The sequence below is a fragment of the Bactrocera tryoni genome, chromosome 3 (assembly GCF_016617805.1).
Source record: "Bactrocera tryoni isolate S06 chromosome 3, CSIRO_BtryS06_freeze2, whole genome shotgun sequence".
Taxonomy (NCBI): Eukaryota; Metazoa; Arthropoda; class Insecta; order Diptera; family Tephritidae; genus Bactrocera; species Bactrocera tryoni.
The window spans coordinates 34,983,227-35,011,007 of NC_052501.1; the positions used below are offsets into that span (position 1 = coordinate 34,983,227).

The following is a 27,781-nucleotide window of genomic DNA, read 5'->3' on the forward strand; positions in this document are numbered from 1 at the left end:
GATCAGGTGGCGCCTAAAAAGCCGCCTGTGTAAAATGTTCAAAATAAACAAATACCGGCAGACTGCCAAATGAAACAGCGACGAGAGGTTGTTTGGCAAGGGGGAATCTTCAAACTAACGTTTGGAGCAAGAGCGAAGGCCAATGTTCTCACAAAAGCTCTAAATGGGAAGCTTTTCAATAAATAGAGAGGTTGTTAGTTCGGAAAAGCATTTCTAGGACGCATGTCCTTAAGGCAGCACGAACAACTGCGTTCATATTCGTGTGCGGAAACAAAGAAATGTGGATGTGTATAAATGAAGCACATCAACAGCTTTCGATTTCAGTTCGTGTTGCGGATTCGAGCTGATCGGTTAAAGGCGTAGAAGTCGAATAGTGCAAAGTGTTATGTGAACTTAAGAAATTAAAGAAGATAGAAAAATTTCTTGAAAATTAATGGTAACCAAAAATTTGGATATTCCCATTATCAGCCGAATCTCAACCTGAGATGAGAAAGTGAAATAACTACGTATGTGTGTGCGGGTATGGAAAATATGGATTAAAATAAGAAATCATTATATGTTATATGATGAAGAATGAAAATAAAAAGTAAATTTCCAACTTTGGTGTGTGAAAAAATTTGAAGCATTCCCTTCAATTTTCCTGCGTTCTTTGCTTTTGTATGTTTCTTCCTACAATAAGAAACTGGAAGCAAATTGCAGCAGCCATAAAATAATAGGAATAAAATCCATAAAATTACATACAACATTTACTGTTATATACACAAGTGAATATTTGATGAGCACATGCATACATGCGTGTACTTGCATGAGTATATGTGCCCTTTTGTATAACAACACAGGGAAAATATAAACATATGTACATGTACCGACATATACATATATTGTATATATAAATAACAAGTGTGAATTGTGTTTCGAATTTGTTTGTAACTAAAGTGGATTTTTCCTTTGTTTCGGGCATTTCTACATCACCGCGTATTTCGGATATGCGTGAAAGTCTGAGTGTGTGTGAGCAGTTATATTCACTCTCACAAATCATATGTGCGCCAAGTTGTATAACAATCAACACAGACGCTTTACGAAACGTTTAACATTAAAGCATACTTTTAGGCACTCGACCATTTCAAGCGGTAAACCTTTGGGCAAACAAAGCTAAAGAATTGATTGGGATATCAAAGCGTCGGAATAATATTAAAATATGTTATAAACTAGTACCACTGCATTTGTGAATTATCCGAAATTCACTAGATCGTTATATGTATGTACAAACTTCGTTTAAACAAATTAAAATTATTTCTGTGAGATTCACTAAAAACTCTTTGAAGAAATTCCCTTGATAATTAAAAGACGTACATTTTTCTGCCTTTATAATTTTATGTGGAACTATTTTGCTTGCATACAAACTACTAGACGGGTATATTGTTGTTTCAAGAATTATCTCTTTTTATCTTACGAATATTATTTAGATTTGTAGCAATTAATGCGCAGAGAATCATAGACTTACTTAGCCTTTAACATAAACAACGACATTTTTAAAGCACAAAAGTTGTTGCATTATAAAATATCGTAGTCACAAAATAACACAACAACCGCATTTTTTTCCTAAGACTTGAACAAACCGTCAAATCATTAATAAACAGGAAAAAAAGTGAACTTCGGTTGCACCGAAACTACAATACCCTTCACCAATGTAAAAGATTCCATTTAAGAACCTGATTTTGATTTTTAGTCAGTTCTATGGCAGTTATATGTATTCTATGGTGGTCTGACTTCTGCGGATATTGTAAAGTTGCCCTAGACAATAATCTACTTAAATTTTGTAAAGACATATATTTTCATGTGAAAAAGTTTTCCATACAAGAACTAGATTTTGATCGTTCAATTTGTATGACAGATATATACTATAATAGTCCGATATCGGACAATCCGCCAAATGATCAGCTTCTTGGTGAGAAAGGGACGGGTACAAAATTTCTTATCAATAACGGACGGACAAATGTATTGACTAAATAGACTAAGTTCGTCACGTTGATCATCTATATACAAACATATATGCTTTATTGGGTCTCCGACGTTTCCTTTTGGGTCTTAGAAAGTTCGTGCCAAACCTAAAATACACTGTTCAGAGTATACAAATACTGTGTCTGATAAAATATAAAAACAAGTAAGGAAGGGCTAAGTTCGGGTGTCACAGAACATTTTATACTCTCGCATGATAAAGTGATAATCGAGATTTCATTATCCGTCATTTACATATTTTTCAAATACCGTATTTGTGTAAAGTTTTATGCCGCTATCTTCATTGGTTCCTAATGTATATATTATACAGAGAAGGCATCAGATGGAATTCAAAATAGCGTTATATTGGAAGAAGGCGTGGTTGTGAACCGATTTCACCCATATTTCGTACATGTCATCAGGGTGTTAAGAAAATATTACATACCGAATTTCATTGAAATCGGAAAAGTAGTTCCTGAGATATAGTTTTTGGTCCATAAGTGGGCGACGCCACGCCCATTTTCAATTTTTAAGAAAAGCCTGGGTGCAGCTTCCTTCTGCCATTTCTTCCGTAAAATTTAGTGTTTCTGACGTTTTTTGTTAGTCGGTTAACGCACTTTTAGTGATTTTCAACATAACCTTTGAATGGGAGGTGGGCGTGGTTATTATCCGATTTCTTCCATTTTTGAGCTGTATATGGAAATGCCTGAAGGAAACGACTCCCTCTATAGAGTTTGGTTGACATAGCTATAGTAGTTTCCGAGATATGTACAAAAAACTTAGTAGGGGGCGGGGCCACCCCCACTTTTCCAAAAAAATTAGACACTTTAGAGGTTTTCGGTTTTCGCCATTTTGTGGGCGTGGCAGTGGGCCGATTTTGCCCATCTTCGAACTTAACCTTCTTATGGAGTCAAGAAATACGTGTACCAATTTTCATCATGATAGCTCAATTTTTACTCAAGTTACAGCTTGCACGGACAGACGGACGGACGGACAGACAGACACCCGAATTTCAACTCTACTCGTCACCCAGATCACTTTGGTATATATAACCCTATATCTGACTCTTTTAGTTTTAGGACTTACCTACAACCGTTATGTGAACAAAACTATAATACTCTCCTTAGCAACTTTGTTGCGAGAGTATAAAAATAATAAGGTGACTTTTGAATTAAATATATCCCTAAAAGCGCAGGCGAAATAAAAATACCGCAAATATCTCTGTGCATAAAATTGCGCTAAATTATAGTTTGTGTTTTATTTTTCGCATATCTGCCTTACAATGTAGTCACAAGAACGTTATAATTACCCTATTTATAAATTGTTCAATTCGTTGTATTATGTGCGTGTAATTAATGAAGACACGGACAACATTCTATCTCTTTAGCCGGTTCGGTTTTCAGTGCTTTATTCAGCTATAAATGTCTGAAGTAGGATAAGTGAAAAAAGCGAAAATATATAAAAATAATTTTTTTTAAAACATCTTTAGGCTATTAAATGGCTGTAAATAACAAAGTGTTATATAAAAATATTCTTTGCAAATTCATACTAAGTATGTAAGCAATATTATCGAAAGCAGATAATATATATGAAGTGCGAAATTCTTTACACTGCAGAAAGCTTTTGTTAACTAGAAACAAAAAATGTTATCAATAACTGCACAAGAAAGTTTGCAACACTTGCGGCATAAGCCGATGTGGATACTTTTTCTGCTGATTTTCTTCGTTATTGCTTTGGATAAGACTGCAACCGCGACGACCGAAAATGAACAAACAACAACACCAGAACCAGGTATGCGAATTAGAAAATAATTTAATAGAACTCAAAGCTTATTCGATGTAAATAGATATTTTATTTTAATTATATTTAACACTTATACACTGAGTTTATATCTACAGCGTCTACCAATAGGGAAGACGTGATGTTAACGGCTCCGCCATGTTTGTTTCCGGATTTGTGTCGAATGTTTTCGGTGTGTTCAGTAAGGTTTGCTATTTCATTGTGTCACGTTGCACTTTGATACAACGCTTAGAAATTATCCCAGAAAAAGGGCTTAATGGCTTCGTCAACAAACAAAATTGTCGCTATTGGAATGAGTCCAATTGGCATGTGTTTCAGAAAAAGTAATTACATCCCCAAAAATTAACTGTTTGGTGCGGATTGTGGTATGGCGGCAAATCCATGCTTCAAATCCATCCATCCGGCTTATTTCTTTAATGATTCACGATTAAACATGGACACATTGCGTGCAAAGCGCGTCAAGATCATGCGATTTAACGCCTCTAGATTAATTTCTCTAGGAGTATGTTAAAATGAAATGTATATGCCAGTCAAACAGCAACGCTGGAGAAGGTCGAAGACAACACACTACAGCCGAAATGCTGCGCCTTGTCATTTGATGTGTTGGCCGACATTTTTTTCCAATCATAAATGGCATACAATTATCTGCATAACAAAATTTTTGACCAAATTTGAGTGTTTTATTTCATTTTAACATCACATCGTTCTTGTTGGTAGATACCTTATGTGTTTTCGTACGGTTTGCCAAGAGATGGCTCAACTTTATTATTATTCCATAGTTCCAATATTCCCAACATGTGTTTGAGAGCTAACGTCCTTGTGGATATTTCGCAGTATCTGTCATTGATTTAAAGTACTATAAACAACAGTAATTTTTTTTGTTTCATATTTGAAAAATTAACAAAGTGCAAGAAATTTTTTTACTCTCAGCTCAGCGGCAACATAATTATCATACCATTTGGTTACAATCTACTCACAGATAGCATAACTATCTTCGCTCTTTTCGAAGATCTAACTATTAAAGAATGTAGTATTCATGGACTGAGAACCTGTTTACCATTTGACTTTGTTACCACTAATTTTGCTAAAATTAAGCTTTTTATGAACTCTAAGCAATGAAAGCTATAACAAACTCGGTTTTTATATTAATTAGATTTGATATCAAACTGATTTCTTGCAAATTGTCTCTATATCTGTCTAAACGTTTTCGTGACAACTTGACGCCATTGGATTGAAACTTTGCAGGAGGGAACCGAAATCACAGCAGCACCAGAGGGTAGCCATTTACATTTTCTGGCTTTCGTAATGCTTAACTCACCGGTTCTACGGATTTTTATATTACGATTATATCACGTTGGAATAACTATAAGAATGAAAAAATACTGCAAAGATTACTTATTCTTTGTATTAATATTCCTTGATTATGTAGAAAAAATATTCTGCGCCGATGTAAAAACAAAATTAACACAATTCATATGCAGGTACAAAGCAGTAGTTCAGGCAGTACTCCATTTTTGTTCATTACTTTGATGAATTTTAAAGTGCGTAATTTTTGGCGGTTTGCATTACGGCGTATTCATAACCGTACTCTACTACCCATACAAGAACAACATTGAAATTTAATATGATGGCGCGCCGTTGCGGCTCATTCACGGCACGGCTAGGAATTTGCGCTCTCACGTAATTTGTTTTCTAGTTGTGTGCGTGCGCTCATGCGTTTACATTTCGTGTGTCATGAATGCGTAAATCACTCAAAATGAAATTAATATATTAATATACGATAGACGATAGACGAAGGGTAAATGTACATTGTGACTATCGACCAAACAACGGCAAAAACGATAAAGTTATTATTTATGATTCGGTATTAAGAATTATTAAATTATACAAATTATTATAATGTTAACTTTATTTGAGCTCACCATTTTATTTACTGACAGAAAGTACATGATGTGTCCATCTTTACAAAGTGGCGCAGAAACAAAATTTCACAAATTTATTTTCTAGCGGTACTGTCTTTTGAGATGCAGTTGCGACCATAATTAGCAAACCAGTGTTTGGCCTCTGAATTCAACAAACCAATATTTAAACGCTGACTATAATGTGGCAGATTTACCGTAACTCTTACCTAGCTATTTCTTTACATCAACGGTGTCTTTCTCCATCAGGAAAATATGTCTTAGCAAAATACAAATTTCGCTTTTTATATTTTTACAACATGTCGTCACATAGTATAAGAGTTTTGCTCACCTAACGGTTGTTTGTACTATCACCTAAAACTAATACCGGGTTTACCAATAGAGATTATATGACTTCTAAGTGTCGTTTCGGCCATGTTTAAAATGACATGGATATGTATTTTTTTCCATTGTATTTCGTAATGCTTACAATTTCATCATGGAAAGATATACACAAGAACAAGGTTTACAACTTATTTAATTTTTTTTAGCAAAATAATCGTTTTCCAATTGCAACATTTGCGCTTTTCCACACACAACACACACAATTTTATTGGGGCCAAGGGATATTAATTTGAGGACGACACAAATTTTGAAGAATAAATTAAGAATTTTAAAATTATGAACAAAGTCTTACTATTTTTTGCTCATAGTAGTATATTAAGAACTTAATTTTATCGATTGTACTTCACAGTAAATAAAAAACATTTTGTCACCTAAAATGCAAAATAACGTATCATCAAAAAATTCGGAATTGAGTATCTTATTGATTACGATTCACTACGTCAAATTACATACATAATATTACATATGTCCAACATTTTCAGGTTCTGCGCTCATATATGAACCCATTTTAACCAATATTACAATTTGTTTCCCTCTTTTTCATTTTATTTTGTGTTTCATTCACGCCACTGTAAATTTTCGAAAATGTTGCTCGTTATTTTGCACTTTAGGTGACGATTTGTGTTTAATTAACACTACTTTTTTTTTGTTTTAACAAATCATATCACTTGGGAAACCGTGTATATATAGGATAATTTTGACGAGTTGAAATCCGGGTGACTGTCTGTCCGTACATCTGTGCAAGCCGTAACTTCAGTAAAAAATATCTTGATGAAACTTGGTACTCATATTTCTCCATGTAACGGTTTTGTTTAAAATTGGGATAAATCATGCCTCATTGACATTAAATTTTATACTGGAGAGGGTTTTGTAGAAACAGGTTTCAAAATTGAACGATGTCAGAATCGAAATTGATCGTCTAGGACTCGGTTTACCGAGTTGAACTATATTTTGTATATAAGACTGCCCTTACATCACTATTTTACAGTGCCGAAATGGGCGAAATCTCGCCTACTTTCCATTTAACACAATTTTAAATTCGATCTCTCACTTTCCAATATTCCAAGCAAGTACAATGAATGTATCGGGATAAAAGCTTGCACGAAAAGTGCCGATTTGGACCTTTAACTATCCAAATACCCAGAAACCTGCATGTGGTTCCCAGTATCTATTGTGAACTTTTTACCGAAAGTATAGAGATTCGAAAAGAATCCTTCTAGTATGCCTGGGTTGAATCGGATAAATTTTTGCCTTAGCCCACATACATACACCTAAAATAAAGATTTTTAGTCAATATGAGAGTTATCTTCATGAGTTTGACAGATGGTGTTTTTCCAATAACACTTTATCTTTGTACATAAAATTCATAAGGTATCTGGTAAAAACTTGACCTATCCCCCATGTAACTATTATCAGAATTTCCAAGCATCCGGTTGACTTTACTCCTTACATATAATGGTAATGCTATTTGAAGTTCATTATACTCAGAAAGCATCATTTTCGTTTAATATTAAGTGGTAATGAAATAAATAGATAAAATGGGTTCTACCCCCTTCTTCAATATAATTAACATAGATTTCCCCACTTCCGATTGTGTTTATACAGTATACATCGGTCAATATGTAAGATATCTTAGCAAAATTAACTGAACGTTCAATATTAGATATACTATAATTTAATGGCAGAAATATGTGTAATTGGCCTACGAATTACCCCAACTCGCATTAAGGAGGTACTCTCATGTGAACGCATACATTTTAACACTTTTTAGGGAAATTTTTTTTATTACAACAAAATTCAATCATTTTAACTTTTTAATATATTTTTATTTGAATTTTGAAATGTACAAAATTTTTTTTTTCGTTTTTTACATTTTTAATATATATATTTTTTTATTTAAAGTAGTCCTCAACAAAAAAAAAAGTAGTTCACTGGTCATGGTGATAGCAGCTGTTCATGTTGTCTGAAATAAAAGAATCGAATGGATTATTATTCAGTAGTTCTGCGGCTATCGTCCCTACCAAATATAATCAATTTTATTAAAAAAAATGTCGAACTTCAAACAAAAGTCACGAAAATCTTGTTTTTTTCGTTAAAAATCGTTTTAAAAAAATATGAAAATATTTTCGAAAATAAACAATTCTGGTAGGGACGATAACTATAAATGAGTAGAAGAACATATGTAAATTTTAAAGCAATCGGTTTGATACATTTTTTTTAGGAAAATGACAGTTTCAGAAAATGATGATTCGAGGAAAATGCGTTTAAGACAGTAAGACAGGTAGACAGTCGCTTACGACATGTCGGCGACTATGAGCTGTAACTTATCAAATACTATGAATTTCGGTCTGAATTTTTACAGCATGTTTTCAATAGGTTTTACTCTCAAAATATAACAAAAAAATCGATTTTTCGAAGTGATTACATGAGAATACCCCTTAACTACAAATAGTGATGTTATTATATTTTATTGTGACAAACCTTAGGCAGAATATGTCGGTCAGTGTGTGAGTTATATGTATGAGTATACTTGAGCAAAGTCAAAAATTGGCCCAGATCTTGGTCCAAATCTCATATCGCCAATATAATTCTATTGTTGACGTTTTCCACATAAACTCAATATATTTAATGTAACGTCTTCGGTTGAGTTTCTGTCACATATATCTCATTTGAGGATGATTGTTGAAATATTTTTGAACACGCTGAATGCTGAAGCAATACAAAACATACATACTTATTACATAAGTAAGCAAACATTTGAAGTTATATGCATTTATGTACATGCAATACGCATGCTTACATGCTTACATAAGTAAATGTATGCATTGTTAAAATAGTGTTTCTAAAATCCGAGTGACTGCCCGTCTATCCGTCCGTGCAAGTTGTAACTTGAGTAAAAATTGAGATATCTTGATGAAGCTTGGTGTGTGGGTTCCCTAGTACAAAAAATATTTCGAGATCCACCTCCACAAAATGCCATTAACCGAAAACACATAAAGTGGCATAACTAAGCACTTAATTAAGATATAAAACTGTTATTTAGTACAGAGGATCGCAGTAAGTGGTACCAGTGCGGAATTTTTTTTGAAAAAGTGGGCTTGGCCGCGACCCTATAAAGCTAAAATCAGGATTTTTTCGAATCCGGCTGACTTTACTCTATATGATTAGTCTTTTAGTATTTGGTATGCTAATAGTATGTGATATTAAGAAAAATAGATCAAGTCGGGTGGATACTACCGAAAAGCAATAGGACTGATTTCCTTCCGCCGCGACTATACTTCGGAACGTGCGCGCACTTACTGGATTCGGTAGAGAGCGTTCCTAGCTAACGAACGAGCGGCTGGTCAGTTGTCTCCGAGCACCTGGACAGTCAGCATAAACATTTTCGCGCTACGTTTTTCTGTGAGTGTTGCAAGCCGAAAACGCAGCGTTCGTTAGAGCAGAAGTACGCGAATAAAATCTGTGTGAAACTCGGTAAATCTGCGACAGAGACAGATGATCAAGCAGTCTAAGCCAGTTGTTGCTTTAGCAAGTAGTGGTGTGTTTCGGTGGCACCAGACGTTTTTGGAAGGCCGGGAAGAGGTCGCTGATGAAGACTGTGCTGAGAGACCTACGATTTCGACAAACACCGGCAATGTGTGCGCAAAGTTTTGAACTCAAACCGTCGACTAAGTATTCGTTTAATTGCCCAGATGTTAAATTTATCAATATCTGTGGTTCATGACATTGTGACCAAGCACTTGAACATGCACAAGGTGTGCGCGAAGATGGTAAAAAAAGTGCTCACTAACGACCAGAAATTGCGGCCTTTCTTGTGAACCGCTACCTAAACAATGCTTGCATCCCATCGCTCCGCAGCCGCCCTATACCCCAGGTGTGTACCCACCGGACTTTTTTGTTTCCTTGCCTGAAAAAGCCGATGAAAGGCAAGCATTTTGAGACGACAGAGGGGATCCAAGCAGCATGTACCTCAGCTCTCAAGGCTATTCCAGAGAAGCATCAAAATAAATCATAAAAACAATTAAAACCCCTAACTTTGGTTTCACCAAAGCTAGAATACCCTTAAACAAATGAAGAAGTTTCCATATAAGAACTTGATTTTAATCGTTATATATACATACATACCATACATACATATTTTATAAGACGTTTCCTTCTAGGCGTTACAAGTTTCGTGCCAAACTTAATACATATACCCTGTTCAAGGAATTAAAAACATAGAGCGTTTCACACTGATTTAAAATTTTTTAATTAATTTAGCAAAACAAAATGAAGTGAGTCTGTCTAGGTGAATGATATATTATACTAGTTCAATTGCAATTTTTGAGGCCAAAACGCAAAACTTCAAATTTAATGGGGAATGTTTACAATCATTCGAAAGAAGATTCTTTGGCATTTATTTTTTGAATACTGCCTCTTTCAAATGATGGCCGCGGCTACGTCTGAGATGGTTCATTCTTCTTCTTTACTGGCGTAGACACGCTTACGCGATTATAGCCGAGTTAACAACAGCGCGCCAGTCGTTTCTTTTTTTCGATATGTGGCGCCAATTGGATATTCCAAGCGAAGCCAGGTCCTTCTTCATCTGGTCCATCCGATGGAGTGGATGTATTCCTCTTCCTCTGCTTCCCCCGGCGGGTACTGCGTAGAATACTTTCAGAGCTGGAGTGTTTTCGTCCATTCCATGACCTAGCCGCTGTCTTTAAATTCGCTGAACTATGTCATTGTCGTCGTATATCTTATACAGCTCATGGTTCCATCGAATGCGATATTTGTCGTGGCCAACGCGCAAAGGACTATAAATGTTTCGCAGAAATTTTCTCTGGAAAACTTGCAAAGTCGACTCATCAATTGTTGTCATCGTCCAAGCCTCTGCATCATATAGCACGACGGGAATAATGAGTGACTTGTAGAGTTTGGTTTTGGTTCGTCAAGAGAGGACTTTACTCCTCAATTGCCTACTCAGTCCGAAGTAGCACCTGTTGGCAAGAGTTATCCTGCCTTGGATTTCCATGCGGACATTGTTGTTGCTGTTGATGCTGGTTTCACGATAGACGAAATTATCTACAACTTCGAAGTTATGACTGTCAACAGTGACGCGGGTGCCTAGTCGCAAATGCAGCGACTGTTTGTTTGAAGACAGGAGATATTTCGTCTTGCCGTTATTCACGGCCAGACCCATTTGCTTTGCTTCCTTGTCCAGTCTGGAGAAAACAGAACTAACGGCGCGGGAGTTGAGGCCGATGATATAGAAGATTGTACTTGCTCGATTAAGTTCAGCAGCTCGAATTATTTTCTCCAGCAGCAGATTGAAGAAGTCGCACGATAGGGAGTCGCCTTGTCTGAAACCTCGTTTGGTATCGAACGGCTCGGAGAGTTCCTTCTCAATCCTGACGGAGCTTTTGGTGTTGCTCAACGTCAGTTTACACAGCCGTATTAGTTTTGCGGGGATACCAAATTCAGACATGGCGGCATAAAGGCAGCCCCTTTTCGTGCTGTCGAAAGCAGCTTTGAAATCGACGAAGAGGTGGTGTGTGTCGATGCTCCTCTCACGGGTCTTTTCCAAGATTTGGCGCATGATGAATATCTGGTCGGTTGTTGATTTGCCAGGTCTAAAGCCACACTGATAAGGTCCAATCAGTTTTTTGACGGTGGGGCCTTAATCTTTCACACAATTCGCTCGATAGAACCTTATACGCGATGTTGAGGAGGCTTATCCCACGGTAGTTGGCGCAGATTGTGTGGCCTTCCTTTTTGTGGATTAAGCAGAGCACACTTAAATTCCAATCGTTGGGCATGCTTTCGTCCGACCATATTTTACAAAGAAGCTGATGCATGCTCTTTATCAGTTCTTCGCCGCCGTGTTTCAATAGCTCGGCCGGCAATCCACCGGCCTCCGCCGCTTTGTTGTTCTTAAGGCGGATAATTGCTATTCGAACTTTTTCATGGTCGGGCAGTGGAACGTCTGCTCCATTGTCATCGATTGGGGAATCGAGTTCGTCTTCTCCTGGCGTTGTACTTTCAGTGCCATTCAGCAGGCTGGAGTAGTATTCCCTCCATAATTTTAGTATGCTTTGGGCATCGATCACTTTTGGGGGTTCTACAAGAGTATGTTTCGGTCTTGAAACCTTCTGTTAGCTGCCGCATCTTTTCTATCTCTGTCGGCCAGTTCTTCATACTTACGCATTTTGGCCTCTTTCTTTTTCTGTCTGCAAATGCGTTTCGCTTCCCTCTTCAACTCTCGGTATCTATCACATCCCGCACGTGTTGTAGTCGATAGTAAAGTTGCGAGGGAGACAGTCTGTTCTCTCACTCCTTGTCTGCGACACAGCACTCCTTGTCGTACCAGCTGTCATTTTGCATTTTCTGAAAGCCAATGGTTTCGGTTGCAGCTGTACGTAAGGAGTTTGAAATGCCGTCCCACAGTTTCCTTATGCCGAGTTGTTGACGAGTGCTCTCAGAGAGCGGGAGTGCAAGTCGAGTAGAAAATCGTGTCTGTTGTGATTTCAGCTTTTCGACGTCGAACCTTCCATGTGTTTGTTGACGTGCATTTTTTACTGCACAGAGGTGGGTGCGAATCTTGGTTGCAACAAGACAGTGGTCCGAGTCGATGTTAGGACCTCGGAGCGCATGCACATCTAAAACACTGGAGACGTGTCTTCCATCTATCATAACATGATCGATCTGGTTGCTGGTTTTTCGATCCGGAGACAGCCAGGTAGCTTGATGAATTTTCTTATGCTCGAATCTAGTACTACAGATAACCATATTTCGAGCCCCGGCGAAGTCGATCAGCCTCGATCCAAACGGTCATCCTCTTCCACCACGAATCCCACACCAAATTTGCGCTCTTCTATATGGCCACTGTAGTAAATGCCCCAAGGACCTACTCGCCTCAGTACTTGTCCCGTCCATCACATTTCTTGGACGGCGGTGATGTCATCCTTCACTCTAACGAGGACAGCAACCAGCTGGGCAGCAGCACCTTCCCAATTAAGGGACCGGATATTTCAGGTGCATGCCCTCAAATCATAGTCCTTATTTCGTTGGCCATGGTCGTCATCAAAGAGGGGGTCTCTCATCCGAGGCTGTCGTTAGTTTTCATTGGTACTGTTTTTTACGTGGCGGGTCCCAAACCCAGCGCACAACCCTGTAGAGGGGATGTTTCGCCTTCTCACTTTAGCTTCAAACGAATATTCTTAGGCTACCCAGAGGATACTTGGTCAAAGACCGGAAGTCGTGAGCTGCTTGGGTGAACTTCTACACATTCTCCAGATGGTTCATCCGTTGAGTTCAAATTTCGATGGCTCGTTCGAGCATTTGGATTGCTAAGTGGCGAAGGACAAACGAGATGTTTTGTTCCAAAGCCTAAATCGAAGCGGGATTGTCCCCAGACTAGACTTTACATATCCCGACAGGAAAAAGTCTAACGGTTTGATATCACACGATCTAATCGACTGGCCCAAAACGTTAAATTATCTGCTCACCGAAGTGATTTCTTAATAAATTCCTTGATTGATGCGATGTGTGTGAAGTGGCGCCGTCTGGTTGAAACCAAAAGTTGCCGAAATCACGAGCTGCAATTATAGGCATCAAATAGTCGATTATTATGGCTCGATAAAGTTCTCACCGACATCATTTTTGCAGATACATGGATCGATGATTCCACCCTCCTACAAATCACACCAAACTGTTGTGTTTTCTGGATGAAATGGCAGCTCTTGAATTTTTTAGATTGCTCTTCGTCCCGAATGCAGCAATTTTGTTTCTTTGCATACCCATTAAGCCAGAAATGGGCCACCTCGCTGAATAAAATTGGTTCGAAAACGTCGGATCTTCTTGGGAAGATCGAGCGGCTTCAATTTTTGCACAAACTGTATTTTTTAAGCTTAAAATGCGCTAAGTCGTTCCAAACGTCAGTCTGAGTTGCTGCGAACGGCGCGAATTGACTCTCCACGGTCTTCGATACTATTTAGAAAATAAAAATTAACACGTAAGAAAAGGCTAAGTTCGGGTGCAACCGAACATTTTATACTCTTGCAACTTGCTGGAATCAAAGCCAGCGAAATGCCTTCGATGTAAAACGTCAACCAAAGGATTGGAATCTAAGCAATTTTATACATACTTACACCATATATAACTTATACACCGACCTAAATATATATTTGTCATAAGATTTGTTAGAAAAACCAAAACCATTATACTTAGTCATTATACAAAATCAGCCGGATGCTTGAAAATCCAGGAAATGATTATATGGGGGCTTGGTCAAGTTTTCGCCAAATTGTATCTATTTTAGGCACAATGATATACTGTTATGAGTAAAATACGTTCTGAAATTTTTACTGAGATAACTCAAATATTGAATATATCCAGCATAAAGTCAGGAAGTTCGAAAATCTGTATATTAGATATATGGAGCTCAGGGAAGTATTTACCTGATTCCACCCATTTTGGATACACAGAATTACTACTGCAGGAAAAGGGTTCTGTCTGAATTTCTATTGCATATCTCACTCATTGACCGATATTTTCGAACAAAAGTGAACTATAGGTACTGACGTCCACATATTCGGTACCTAGGGTCTTGAACAGTTTTGGTTAGATTTGAACAATTTTTTGGTACAACTATACACTATAGAGCATTATTCGTGCAAAGTTTAATCCCATTATATTAATTGCTTCTTGGTTTGTGTACTGGAAAGTAAATGAATCAAGTGGAATTTAAAATTGTGCTATATGGGAAGGAGGCGTGGTTATTGTTCGAGTTCACTCATTTACACAGAGTGACATAGGAATATGAAAAGAAAGCCACTGGCCAAATTTTGTCGAAATCGGTTAGTCGGGTTCCGAGATATGGGATTTTACCAAAAAGTGGGCGGTGCCACACCCGTTGTCCAATTTCTACCTTGGTCTCTATATAACCTTGTCATACTATCCCTGCTTAAAATTTTTACGTTTCTGGCCCATTTAGTTATTGATTTTAATAGTTTTTAACAGTACTGTTATGTGGGGAGTGAGCGAGGTTTTCATCCAATTTGATCTATATTCTCACTATCGGTAGGAGTTCTTTTAATATTCCTGCTGGGCAAATTTGGTCGTTGTAGCTTTAGTGGTTTAGGATATATGCACATTAAACATATTAGGAGGCGGGACCACGACCACTTTTTAAAAATTTTTTATCCACAGGTGCCCCTTGCTGCTGCAATCCCCTGTACCAAATTACAGTTTGATATCTTAGTTTAGTCCTTAGTTATGACACTTTATATGTTTTCGGTTACTGGCGATTTGTGGGCGTGGCAGTCGTCCGACTTCGGCCATCTATGAACTTGAATTTTTTTTATACGAAGAAATTTATGTACCAAATTTCAACAAGATATCTCAAACAACAAAACTATAATTGTCTGTAGCAACTGGTTGCAAGAGTATAAATATTGAGTTAGCTATACTTTCTGTGTGTCTGATATTTGAAAGAGAAAATTATATGATGTATCAGCGTCTGAAACATTCACCCACCTCTTGCTAAAAAAATGTTATAATTTTCATACTTATAATATATGTACATATATGTAGTACGCTATACTGTACTTTTGGCATAACTGGAAAATACACAATTTCAGACACATATATTTTTCATTTAAAAAATAGTGACATATATGTACATATCTGTAAAACAGAGGCAAAATTGTTTTTTTTCTGTTTCGTCTTTCGTCACCTAAGTGTACCTCTTTTTACACATCTTTGGAGATTGTAATGTGGGCATTGCAGCAGAGGTCTTATATGTATTATAAAGGACATTAGTCCACATACATCAAAAAGTAATATGCATATAGTATACATACATGTGCATGCATATCTGTATAGTCTAGGAAATAAACTGTTTTACACAAGTTATACAAAAAGGTATTCAAATTTCAGCCCCACTATCCCTTTTTGTAACTTTGATTCAATAGAAACCACTTAACCTAATTTTTTAATTTAACACACCTCATAAACCGTATAAAAGCAGGAGATTCTTGTTTTAAATGCAGCATAACATTTGCAAGTAGTAGAGGATCTCTAGTGGTTTTACTTCACTCAAAGGCAAGTGTTTAAGCGTTTCAACATTGACACTCGAAGCTAATCGTTGGTACTTCGGTTAATTGCACTTTGGCTCTACATTTCAATTAAGTGCCAATGAGAACAATATTACAATACTTTATACATTGTATCGTGTTATTTTATTCCACATGTAAAAAGTGGCATTTTAAACTAAGATTTCTTTGAACTTTTTTACAGATGCTTCACCGGGCTGTAAGGCGCCTGATATACGCTTTACAGTCATACGACCGGAAACAACCACTGAACAACCGTATGCGAAATTCGAGACAACTCAGATTTATTTGCCAGAGGACTTTACAACGTCCGATGCAGAGTTCGTTGAAAGGATTAATATTGATCTGACCGCCCGTCAGCCTGGCGTCAAAGACAATAAGATGAGCGCTATCGTTAATCCCTACCAAGTCGATCTGGATGACCAGCACGGCCTGGCAGGGGTGCACGGTGCTGATGACACACTCGCCGCCATCGATGACGAGGAAGACGAGGCGGAAGACTCCGAAGATGGCACACCCAAACGGAACCAGAATCGGAAATTAAACAAGAAGCGGCGTTCTGGATCAGGACGTCGTCGCCGTATCGAAAACGAAAATGGACAAACACGCGGTCGTGGCAGCCGATACAAGCGTCAGGTGATCCATCATGATCCTGACGCCTCTTCCGATACGGACAAATGGGGCGGTAGTAAATTAGCTGCTGAAGGCGATGTTTACTACGTGCATATTGATGACATACTGGAGTCGGGTACACCCAACGCCGAACTCAGATTAAAGTTGCATAAATTGAAGCATAAAACGAAAGCAAAGAATTCCACATGCACTGACGTCGGAAACAAAGAGCAGTGCAAGCAAGCTTTAGCGAAGAAGAAAAAGAAAAAGGCAAGCTCCAACAACTTATCGAAGCAGGTAGTAGAGAACAAACAGATGCAAACCAAAGAACCCAATGCTAAACATCATCGTAGACGCGGTGATAGTCACGAAGAGAAACGAGGTGAACAGCGAATGCTGAATGGAGAGCTAAACCCGAGTTCACGTTATCGACGCGCTGCCTCAGGAGCATTGAAGCAGAAAACTGATATGACAGCGAGTGCTTCAGGCAGCTACAACGATTTGGTAGCGAATGTAAATGCGGCAGAAAATAGCGACTTGGAAACGATAAGAATTGGACGGGACCATAACAAAACTATCAAAAATATATTTAATAAAAAAACTGACGAGCAGCTGCTGGACGATAGCGATGTGCCGGCGGTGTATGGCAATGAGACGGGCGCAGAGGCGCTGCAGCGCGTCAAACGCAAGTCCGGCAAGACAACCGGCGCATTGAGTCGTCCCAAAGGCGGCGGAGATTCTAGCTCAAAAACAACAAGTCGCAAAGATAAAGGTAAGCCAATTAGTCATGAATCATCCCACTCTAATTTAAGTGCGTTTTGAGAAGCATACATTTTTCATCCCTAGTTCATAAGTGTCCTTTAAACCGAAAAAAGTGTATCAATGGTTACTCATTTAATATAGAATTTATGCGGAAGTATTACAGAAATGACATCGAAACTATTTTACAACTCTTAAAACCTTCTTTTTAGGCAAATCGTTAGTTTTGAAATAAAACTTAATTGATTTTGGTATTCATGGCAGCTTTCTGATATTATTAAAGAAAGTGGCGATCGCTTTGAGAGCGGTTGAACAGACAAGCAACGGTAGTGGAGAATATTTATCGTTGCCGACGACTCTATATGTACATATACTTTCCATTAAAACATTGTATTAAATTAAAAATTACTCTTACTGCTTACTTTGAAGCAAATATTTCGTTTGTTTTCTCATATTGCGAAAAGTTCATAATATTCCAAATTCTCATTACTTTCCACTTTAAAATTTAAATAAATTTTGTACTTTTACATAGGTATTTACGATGAAGAAGGAGGTTATTCTCCCGTACATCCCGATGAAACCGATGAAGAAGAGGAGGAGGATGAAGAGGAAGAAATTGACATTCAACAGCAATTCACTGAAGTATCTGAAATACGTTTCCCGGGCGAAATTGGACCATTGGGCGATAGAAGATTGTGTAAAATACGTTGCGTCAAAGGAAAATGGGTTGGTCCATTATGCGCCACTAATGAGGAGGGTAAGTGGTGAAAAGGCCAACAAAGCAACATTCACTCACACAGCTACATCAAAGTATCGAAAACATCATGGACATTACCAACTCGAATAACGTTACAGCAAATACACAAATCATTAAGCAATATAAACATACATACTTAGCAGTTAACACGTGGGAGCATAAGTAGATAACATACATTCATATACAATATACATATGTTCCAATAATAACACATTTTCACAATAAAAATATTTATACGCACTTTAAAGAGAATTTAAGGTAAAGAATTCAAAGAAAATAAAAAAACAACCACATGTATACCCACAAAGATTCTAAACCATTTAATATTATATGCGATTAAACAAATATATATGCGTACATATAAGCATAATTGTAGCAAATACAGCATTTAACAACATACATGCATACTTATAATTCAACAACTTACATAAATACATAGAAACATACCTATTTACAACTGCAGTAGATGGAATAAAGCGATGGAAACCAAATAAAAATGTTTTATGAGTACACTGACCATGCACACGTTTTGTTTTAATTTTTCAACGATAAACTTCATATCATACATACCTATATACTTATTGCAAAACTCTGATATATGTACATATGCTCACTTGGCTCCTACATTCAGCAACATACATACATACATATGTGTTTTTTCTATAAAGGTCTGAAGCAGTTCACTCAATATGTAATTTATTTTGTAAAATTTCTCACAAATTTGTAACCCATTCCTGCAGACGATAATGGAAATGTGAAATTTCAGCCTCTGTACAAGAGTTGCCATGTGAATCGAATTCCGCCGCATTTGCTATTGAGCTATCGAAACATTTCAGTGGTAAGTTGAGAACAATATCCGCAATACACAAGGACATAGTGCAAATGAAAGTGTTCTTTGGCACATTTTCAACTGTCGGAATGTTATTTTTACATATACATATACAAACATACACTCGTCTGACTCTTACGCTCATTCGCAACCATTTATGGGGCATTTCAGAAATTTTTCACAGTTTCGAATGTTTGAAAGTGCAAAGATTTGCAATTAGTATTGCTCAATGAACATATTCACACACAATATACATGTATACTTATTTATTAGAATTTATTCATTGTTAAAAGCTTTTGAGCGAAAGTTACTTAGTATACTCTATGTCAACTTGATTAATTAAGCAAAGTGGGAAATCATAACATTTTTGAATAATATTAAAATCTCTTCAAACTCTTTTGCTTATATTTGCACTCACCCTATATATGAACTTTTTATCCACACCATATCTTTATCACTCGCTACTTCTTCTATATATATATGTATATATGTATGTATATAAATGTTGATTCATTGTATGTACTTTTTGTTATTTCTAATAAGCACGCTCCGATTTTATCTCACCCATTATAAGTACGTTCTTGCGTTAGTCTTGCGTATTGAGCGCAAACCAAAATTTCCTTTTCGTCTTATTTAATTTTCTTTCTTGCAGACCCCGATACCGTCCATAAGAGGGTCGCGTCGCAATCGAACTTCCAAATCGACTTTTATTTCCAATACACAAATTGTGAGTTTTAACGTCTTAAAACATTTCGAGTGAATCGTTGCAAAACGCCTATTCTACACTCGCATCTTCCGCATGCTTCCCGCTACTCAATGGCTCAATGGCCGTACATGGCAGCGAGTCACGTGTGCTCATGTGTCTTGCGTGACCACTGTGTGTGTACGAGTTGAGCTTGGAAAAGGCTGTTAAGCATTAATGAGCACCCTTGTAGTGAAATGAAAGTACTTTAAGTAGATTGCCTGCATTGGGAGGGTACAATGTAGATGATGCTTGCATTTGGTAATGAATAATACTATTAGTTTAGCTTTGCTTTTGGACGACTTTTTTGATAGCTGACAGCACAAAGCACTTCATCTCACTTAACATTTTTCAAGGTCGCCGCTTAAATAAATAGACCTGCGCCCTCAGACACCCAAGAGTTCAACATCGTGCCGAGGTGCTTAGGGCTCTCTTTATTGACTTATAATAAAAGTTTACACTTGTACGAAAGTTCGCACTACATATATCTTTTACTTTTCTTTAATTATATAACTTTTGTGATAAGAATTATTAGTGGTTGACATAATTTGAGGTAGCTAATGCAAAGTATTATAGCAAAAAAGAGCTTACTCTGTGATTAACGCCGCATAAACGGCGAAAACTTTTGCGAAAAACACAATAAATTCAGGGAGTATTTCAGGGAGTATTTTTTATGAATATTTTTAAAAATAAACTTACATATGGACATTCAGGTTTTAAACTTCTAAGGTCTGAGTAAAATTAATTAATAGGTGGCTTGTTCCATTTGATAAAATATGCCTACATACTTAATTATAATTAGTAAGTTATAGGAGAAAATGTACGTATGTCAACCACTGATTTTTACTGAAGATTTAGATGCCCAAAATTTTCACAACAGAATAAAGCACCAAACACTGACACAATATTCGATTACCGAGTATGCTTTTCTGTCACATAAACACCTGCAACACTGTCTCGTAAGCCATCCTGTTTGGCTATCGTTTGTAATTTGCATTTTGGCTCGTATTTTTGCTCATCTCTATATCTTTTTTCTCTCTATCTGTCTGCGCCTGTTACTTTTTGTGCTATATTCTTCAACTTTATAAAATCAATGATAAAACGACAACATTTCTACTACATACTTCTAATGATAAACCCTGTATATTATAAAAACAAAATGCAATTTGTCAAATCGTTCGCCACTCTCAGAATGTTGGCTGGGACTTGCCACATGGACACTCATTACAGGCTCGCTGTAAAGATCTAGGCATGTATAAGCTTCTTGGCGAATCTCGGGTGCTTTGCTCAAACGGGCTATGGGCACCGCGTATGCCCTCCTGTGTGCCCACAACATTACTTACCAATTTCTCCGATGACAGCGCGCCCTCCATTCGCATTAAGGTTTCCAATGGTTCGGGTGCATTTGAGCCATCCGGCGTACTGGCGGTACTGCCACAGAGTTCGATCTTACTGGATTGTATGTATCCACGGGTGCGTGGCATCCCCGATTGGACATGGACAAGTTGGTACAGGCAGTATATAACAGGTAAGTAAAAATGTATAGGTAAACGTGTAAGGAATATCAAACGTTTAATTCTTTTTAGGAACTTCATTGAGCTATTCTAGAAATTTTAGTTTTTTTTTTATTGTTTTTCTAATATTATATTTGACGACCTTTGTCCTTTTTTTAGGCTGGTCTCACGAAGACAAAAATTTACGATATCGCTTGACAATTAAGGACATACAAAACAGTGATTCGGGTACATTTACCTGCACGTCACCACGGGGCTTAACCAATAGCATTGCAATTGTTGTGACCACCTCGACATGTCCGCAGCTACCAGAACCGGTGTCGCCGCTCACGCTACGCTTGGAGGGTAATAAGCTCGGACAGCGCGCCATGTATCGCTGCCCTCCAGGCTATCGCATAGATGGTGTTGCGAATGCAACGTGCTTAGCCTCGGGTAATTGGTCATCGCCGCCGCCCACTTGTCAGGCTGTGCAGTGTCCCCGTTTGGCGTTAGACGATCCACATTTGAGTTTGATCGAGCTAAATACGTCGGCGTGGGGGCGGGCGATGTTCAAATGCCAATGGGGCTTCAAGCTGACCGGCCCGCCGAGACTGGACTGTGAGCCGACGGGCGTGTGGAGTGGCCCAGTACCGCGTTGTAAAGGTGAGTAATTGTCACAAAGTGTTTAAAAACCTTTGACTTTTCAAAGACGAAGGTGAACTTTTTGAAATCTATATATTTTGCAAAATTTAATTTAGCTTTTATTTATTCCACTAAAGAAGCGACGGGTACCACGCGTGTAAGCATACACATCTAATATGTATATAGTATGTAGTATTGAGGGGATTAGGTAGCTAAGTCAGCTATAAAGTACACAGTCTTCACCGAAAGTTAGTCTGCGTAAATTGTAAAGAACTGTGCGTTCCGAGAAATGGAAGCAACAAATTTGTTGTCTAAAGGCAACCTTCCTTAAAGGAACCTTTAATTTATCATTTAATCCGAAATTGTCTGGCGCTCTTTTTCTTTTAGAATACTACTATAGGAACAATTTTTAAAAATTTAGTTTGGTCAATTTTGAGCCTCTTAGAGGTTCTCGCTTAAATTAATTAGCTAATATAACGGCATTCAGTTTATAAAGTATAGCATCACATTTGAACATAATGTGTCGATAAATAAAAAAAATTGGGGGCAACTAATCAAACCTGTGGGTAATGAGTGACTTAAGTCCAAAATTTAGTTGAAAGAAACCAAAACGTATTTGAAGTGGGTTTTTAATGAGACTCGTATTTATCAATCTATATTTTCATGTAATTTATAAATGACCGGGAGGGTAAAGTTTTTAAGTAAGATTTAAGATTTTAAGGGTTATTTAAAAAGGCCACAGACATCAATTTATTGGCAAAGAAACACAAAAGCCGAAACACAAACGCGCAGCGACATTGATTCCTGCCTACACGTCAAAGGAACCAACTAAAACAAACAAAAGCACTGCCGAGTAGGGACTGCTGTTGGCGTTGTCAGCATCATGCAAAGTACGAGAATAATTGAATTCTTTATTGACAACTCAAACAGGCAACGCGAGCGGTGGATGCTGTTCAACAAGAAATAACTAGCGTCAACGTCAGCAGTGTTGAAAGTTGGAAGGCGACAAAAACCATTTTACTCGTACCACATTTTCACTTTACTTAACGCGGCCAAGAGCTTAATGTTTTCCATTTGTGATTACCCTTTTTGTTATTGTTATTTTGGTTGTTTTTTAGTTCTGCTGTAGACATGTATTTTTTTTTTTTGCAGTATAGTTGTAAGCCACTTTTCCCTCATTGTTTTGATGCGTTTTTGTTCGTTTTTTTTGTTCAAATTGCAACATACATATTTCACTGCATCATCGTCATCTGCTCTCTTTCTTCTCGCTTTGCTCTATCTTGCACTCGTCAACCCCATCATCTACCCCATCAAAATGAAAAATCACGCGCATGAAAAATTTATAATGAAACAGCCATCCAATGTTCGACGCCGGTGGCGCCGCTAAATGGACGCATAGGCGGCACAAATCTCAACCAGCGCCGCCTGACTGTGGGCGCTTTGGTCACATTCAGTTGCAATGAGGGACACACGCTGGTCGGCGAGCCGAGCATCATTTGCACCGAAACTGGACTCTGGTCACATCCGCCACCATTTTGTAAGTAATACCGCTAGCAGTAAAACAATAACCAAACCAATCAAACCGAAAAGAATGGTGTTAAATTGAAAAAGTAGAAGAGACGCGAATCTGTTCACACTCACTCAATACTCACACGCATACACAAACACGCACACACACATAGACCTATGTATGCAACCGTTAACCTTAAAGTACACATGCAAAGCTTAGTGGCGTTGTGTGTGCGTGTGTGTGTATGTGTTAAAAATAATTGGCAGAAAAAAGACAAAATATAAGAATTACGAACAGGCGAAAAAGACGCTCAATATAAGCACAGTTGGGCGGTTCAAAGGAAAATTGGCCATTTACTATTCAAATTCGCCATTTCTCTTCAAAAATTTTAAACACCAAACAGCTGACAATTCAACCATCAACTAATGAACCATAATAAAAAGCCGATTACTCGTCCATATGTTTGTACTCACTATACGAATTTGCATATGTACATACAAACATATGTATGTGTGTTCTTAAGTTAGCTCAGTATGAATATACCTGATCAGATTCATTTAGGCATCAACTTCATTCTCATTGCTTTGTACAAATCTGTGTATCTTTTTCTGCTCTTGCTCTCCCGCCGTCATCTACTCCATCGACTGTGCAGGCAAATCGCAATGCCCCTATCCCGGCGATCCGCCAAATGGTTTAATAGCGCCGCTCAAATTCAATTACGATTCCGGCGATTATCTGAGCGTCCAGTGTCGGCCCGGTTTTGTGCAGTACAGCGAGAATGGTCCGCCAGAGCGTCCAAAATGTCAACCGGATGGAAATTGGTCCGGACCGGTTCCCAAGTGCCGCAGCTATGAGGAAGTGTAGCTAATCAAAATGGCGGACATGATGATGCCGGAATCATCTGACGAGTCCACACAAATCCATCACCCACACGAAAACAGCATGCTTCGTTACTAGCAACACAAGCAAGAGCTTCATGTAGAGGTACAAGGCAGAGACATAACACCAACAAATGAATACAATACATATGTATGTATGTATGGCCATAATAACAGCGCACCAGGAATAAATAGGCGGACAAATTTATGGCGACCCAAACAGCAGCACATACACGCACACACATCGTATTATGTATGGAATAGTGTAACTTAGGGTAAATGGTTGGGACATATACGATGCACACACATACACAGACACATACATGCATGGTACATTAGCAGCTATGCAAATATCCACAAATAAGTATTTGAAAATCTCGAAACTACTCTGCAGGAAATATAGTACCAACTGTTAGTTTCTTTAATGCTTACTGTTTTATATGTTCATGGTATGTAAGACTATACAAGTTTTTACGAGCATCTTCAAGCCATTCGTCCAGACATCTGGTCTTAGTAAACTTACTAATTCCATTAACATAACCGGTTTCCACGAAAACAAAAAAACAACAAATAAATATAGATTAACTAAATAGGATTTGAATTTTGATTTTTTGTTTTGTATCCGAAAAAAGCCGAACCAAAATTTTTAAATTACTTAACAACATCATAATACAACTTAATCCAAATCTGAATTTCGTCTCTTTGCAATAGCTGCTTTTCAAAACGTTGCAACTGGGTTCATATTTCGTAAATTGTTTGATCACACTGCTTGCAATACCCACTGATCCATTGATGAAAGCAGTTAACCAAAATATATGTTTAACATATACCAAACAGATAATTACATAATGTAAACAACTATAATACAAAAACTGATTTATTCCATTGTTTTATTGGTCATAAGTGCTCATTAACCTAATTCATGTTCCTAGTAGGAATAGAGAAAATACGATTTTATAAGATCGCATCATCTATCTGACATATTTAAAACTTGAATTTCATGTGCGATTTTGAGATTCAATTTTGAACTCAATCGGTTGTTAAATATTGAAGCCCAGCGCCACTTTTCGGTCATAATTTAGGTCTGTATAGTCTACTTTATGTGATTCAAATATGCATTCAGATCGATTCTAAACACCAGGCTTCAGCCCACTTGACGAATCGGAAATACAACCTAAGCTACCCAAGTTTGATTCACGTCCGTATTTGAAGTAATACTTTCTGTTGTTTATAATGTGTACATATGTATAATGACTAACACGTGTGGAGGATGTCATTTAAATTTAGTTTTCAAACACCAATATTCGATGCACTAGGCTTCCTAAACGAATTAAAAAATCGTTTTGCAAATATCTTACTTAATAATAGAATGGAATTCATCGACAACACAATTTTCTAATTAAAACGTTTTTTTTTTTATAATTATTATTACCGGATATTAAAAATTTTAGATTATTTTTTTAAATTTCCTGCAGGGTACAAATTTTTTCCGAAATACAGCAAAAATACTCATACAATTATTGATCTGTAAAAGTTTATATTACAATTGGTCTGTTCTACAACAATTATGCATACAGTTATGAATTGTAAGATTATTTGTTGTGTACTGACCATTCAAAACAACAAAACAAAAAATTTATAATACTTCAGTGAGCGGGTTTATGCCATTTAAAGAAAAAATCAAATCTTAAAATGTATCTGTGTATTTGTAAAAAACTGAGCGTTTTGGGCAGAGAAAATGTTAATTCTTACAAAGAAACAATTTACTGCTCCAGTGTATTAAAGAGGATAATATTTATTAGGATAAGCGTTGTTAAATTTAAATTAAAAGATACTAAAAACTTATATTGAAAACGGATAATTGCTGATATATTTACAACATTTTAAATCGTATAATAACAGAAAAAGAAAAATATATATGTACAAGTGTATTGATTTGGAATATATCTAATGTCACATTTGTGATGTGCGGACAGCTTTTCATTAACAGGCCACAAGGCGGGTATTGCATATAGTATTATGTCCCTTATATTGTATAATAAGATTAAATTGCAAACCAAATTTCCAACTAATGAAATGCCTATCAAACGAAGAGAAAGCGGAAACTTTAAAGCTCTAATAAATTTGTTCGATTAAAGGAATATTTTTCAATTTATGAAATCATAGTTATGTATGCATGCCTCAATGATGATGCACCCAACTGTATGGTAAACTCTCTATTTACTCAAACTTGAAATGAATTAAAACCCAAATGAAATTGCAAACTTTCACTTCGAAATTAATTAATTTGCTGTTTCTTGAATAATATAAGCAATAATGCTTTACTAAATAAGAGCATTATTGCTATAAGCCTCCTAAATGCATACAAATAAAAACACCATTCGTATATACAAATATACTTATAATATATATGCCCATAAATAAGTAACAAAACTTCCACATGTTGCTTATGAGTGCTGTAAGTAGACCACATACTCGTATTTCAGCTAATTGAACTTAAAACTGCACAACTTAGTAAGTTTTCTTTTCTCTCAAATATTAAAATATTCTATAAATAAATACCTACTTATGTACACATATACGTATACATATATATAACAGTTAAATTGTCCAAATAAAACCAAAACCAATTGTATTGTATAATATATTTAAGCTTATTTATGTATGTAAGTGAGTATTAGTGAAATTTAAGCGAAAACGGCGAAGAATCGTAAAAGTTTGTGATCATTTAAAGGCAAAATATTTAAAAAAGTAATAACAATGTATTGTAATAGAAAGACAAAATGAATTATAGCGAAACGAATATATATTGAAAATAAAGTGCATATCTGAGGAAAGTGAAAGGAGAATTCGGAACGTGTTTCATTTTGCCGTGTGAAAGAAACCCGAAAGAATGGGTAAGTATCGTGAAATGAAAGGAAGCGTACTTTTCTGTATACGTAGGTTGTCGAATGGTAAACAAATAGTTATGTACACTGCGCGTTGTTCCTGTGGTATGGTTGCGATATCCAAAAAACTGCAACCGTTTGCTCGGAAGGGTATCGTGCGCAAACAAATTTTGTTGGATTCGATTCATTTTTAAATACCCATACAGTCAACTGATGTTTTCTTTTGGGTTCATGATTTCGTAGACGTGTTTCGAAGTATCGCTACTGTGTTTTTTAACATTTCTCTCAACCGATACGAGCCTTTTCTCGAGCGATTAACAAATTGTATGGGATCCGAGATGAACAATTTCTTTTATAGACAAATGGCCATGCTATATGAAATTTATGCCTACTAATGCCTATAGTTGTCTCTCGCACGGCATCAATAGTTTCCGGAACTACTATTGATTTTAGACGACCCTCACGAAATTCGTCTT

At 37.0% G+C, this 27,781-nt stretch overlaps 1 protein-coding gene across 8 annotated transcripts; it reads left to right on the top strand.

The window, feature by feature from the left end:
- The first annotated feature begins 317 nt into the window (after window positions 1-317).
- On the top strand, window positions 318-27,266 carry LOC120772901 (locomotion-related protein Hikaru genki). Of its 8 annotated transcripts, none has more exons than XM_040101780.1 (10): window positions 320-520; window positions 3,488-3,789; window positions 16,380-17,579; window positions 18,099-18,323; window positions 19,064-19,161; window positions 19,805-19,879; window positions 21,086-21,422; window positions 21,568-22,050; window positions 23,384-23,566; window positions 24,192-27,266. In XM_040101780.1, exons 2-10 carry the CDS (start codon window positions 3,642-3,644, stop codon window positions 24,401-24,403), a joined length of 2,961 nt encoding a protein of 986 aa, XP_039957714.1. In that variant the 5' UTR covers window positions 320-520; window positions 3,488-3,641; the 3' UTR covers window positions 24,404-27,266. The 8 variants fall into 8 exon arrangements, with proteins under 8 accessions (XP_039957720.1, XP_039957722.1, XP_039957721.1 ...); XM_040101782.1 differs by having other exon boundaries at window positions 320-506; XM_040101783.1 differs by having other exon boundaries at window positions 324-436.
- The last annotated feature ends 515 nt before the right edge of the window (window positions 27,267-27,781 follow it).

Excerpts from the sequence above, each read along its gene's own strand:
- LOC120772901 (XM_040101780.1), top strand. The coding sequence starts at position 3,642 with ATGTTATCAATAACTGCACAAGAAAGTTTGCAACACTTGCGGCATAAG. Across the intron at positions 19,880-21,085 it reads TTATTTCCAATACACAAATT|AATGTTGGCTGGGACTTGCC; the intron begins GTGAGTTTTAAC and ends CGCCACTCTCAG. Across the intron at positions 23,567-24,191 it reads GTCACATCCGCCACCATTTT|GCAAATCGCAATGCCCCTAT; the intron begins GTAAGTAATACC and ends TCGACTGTGCAG.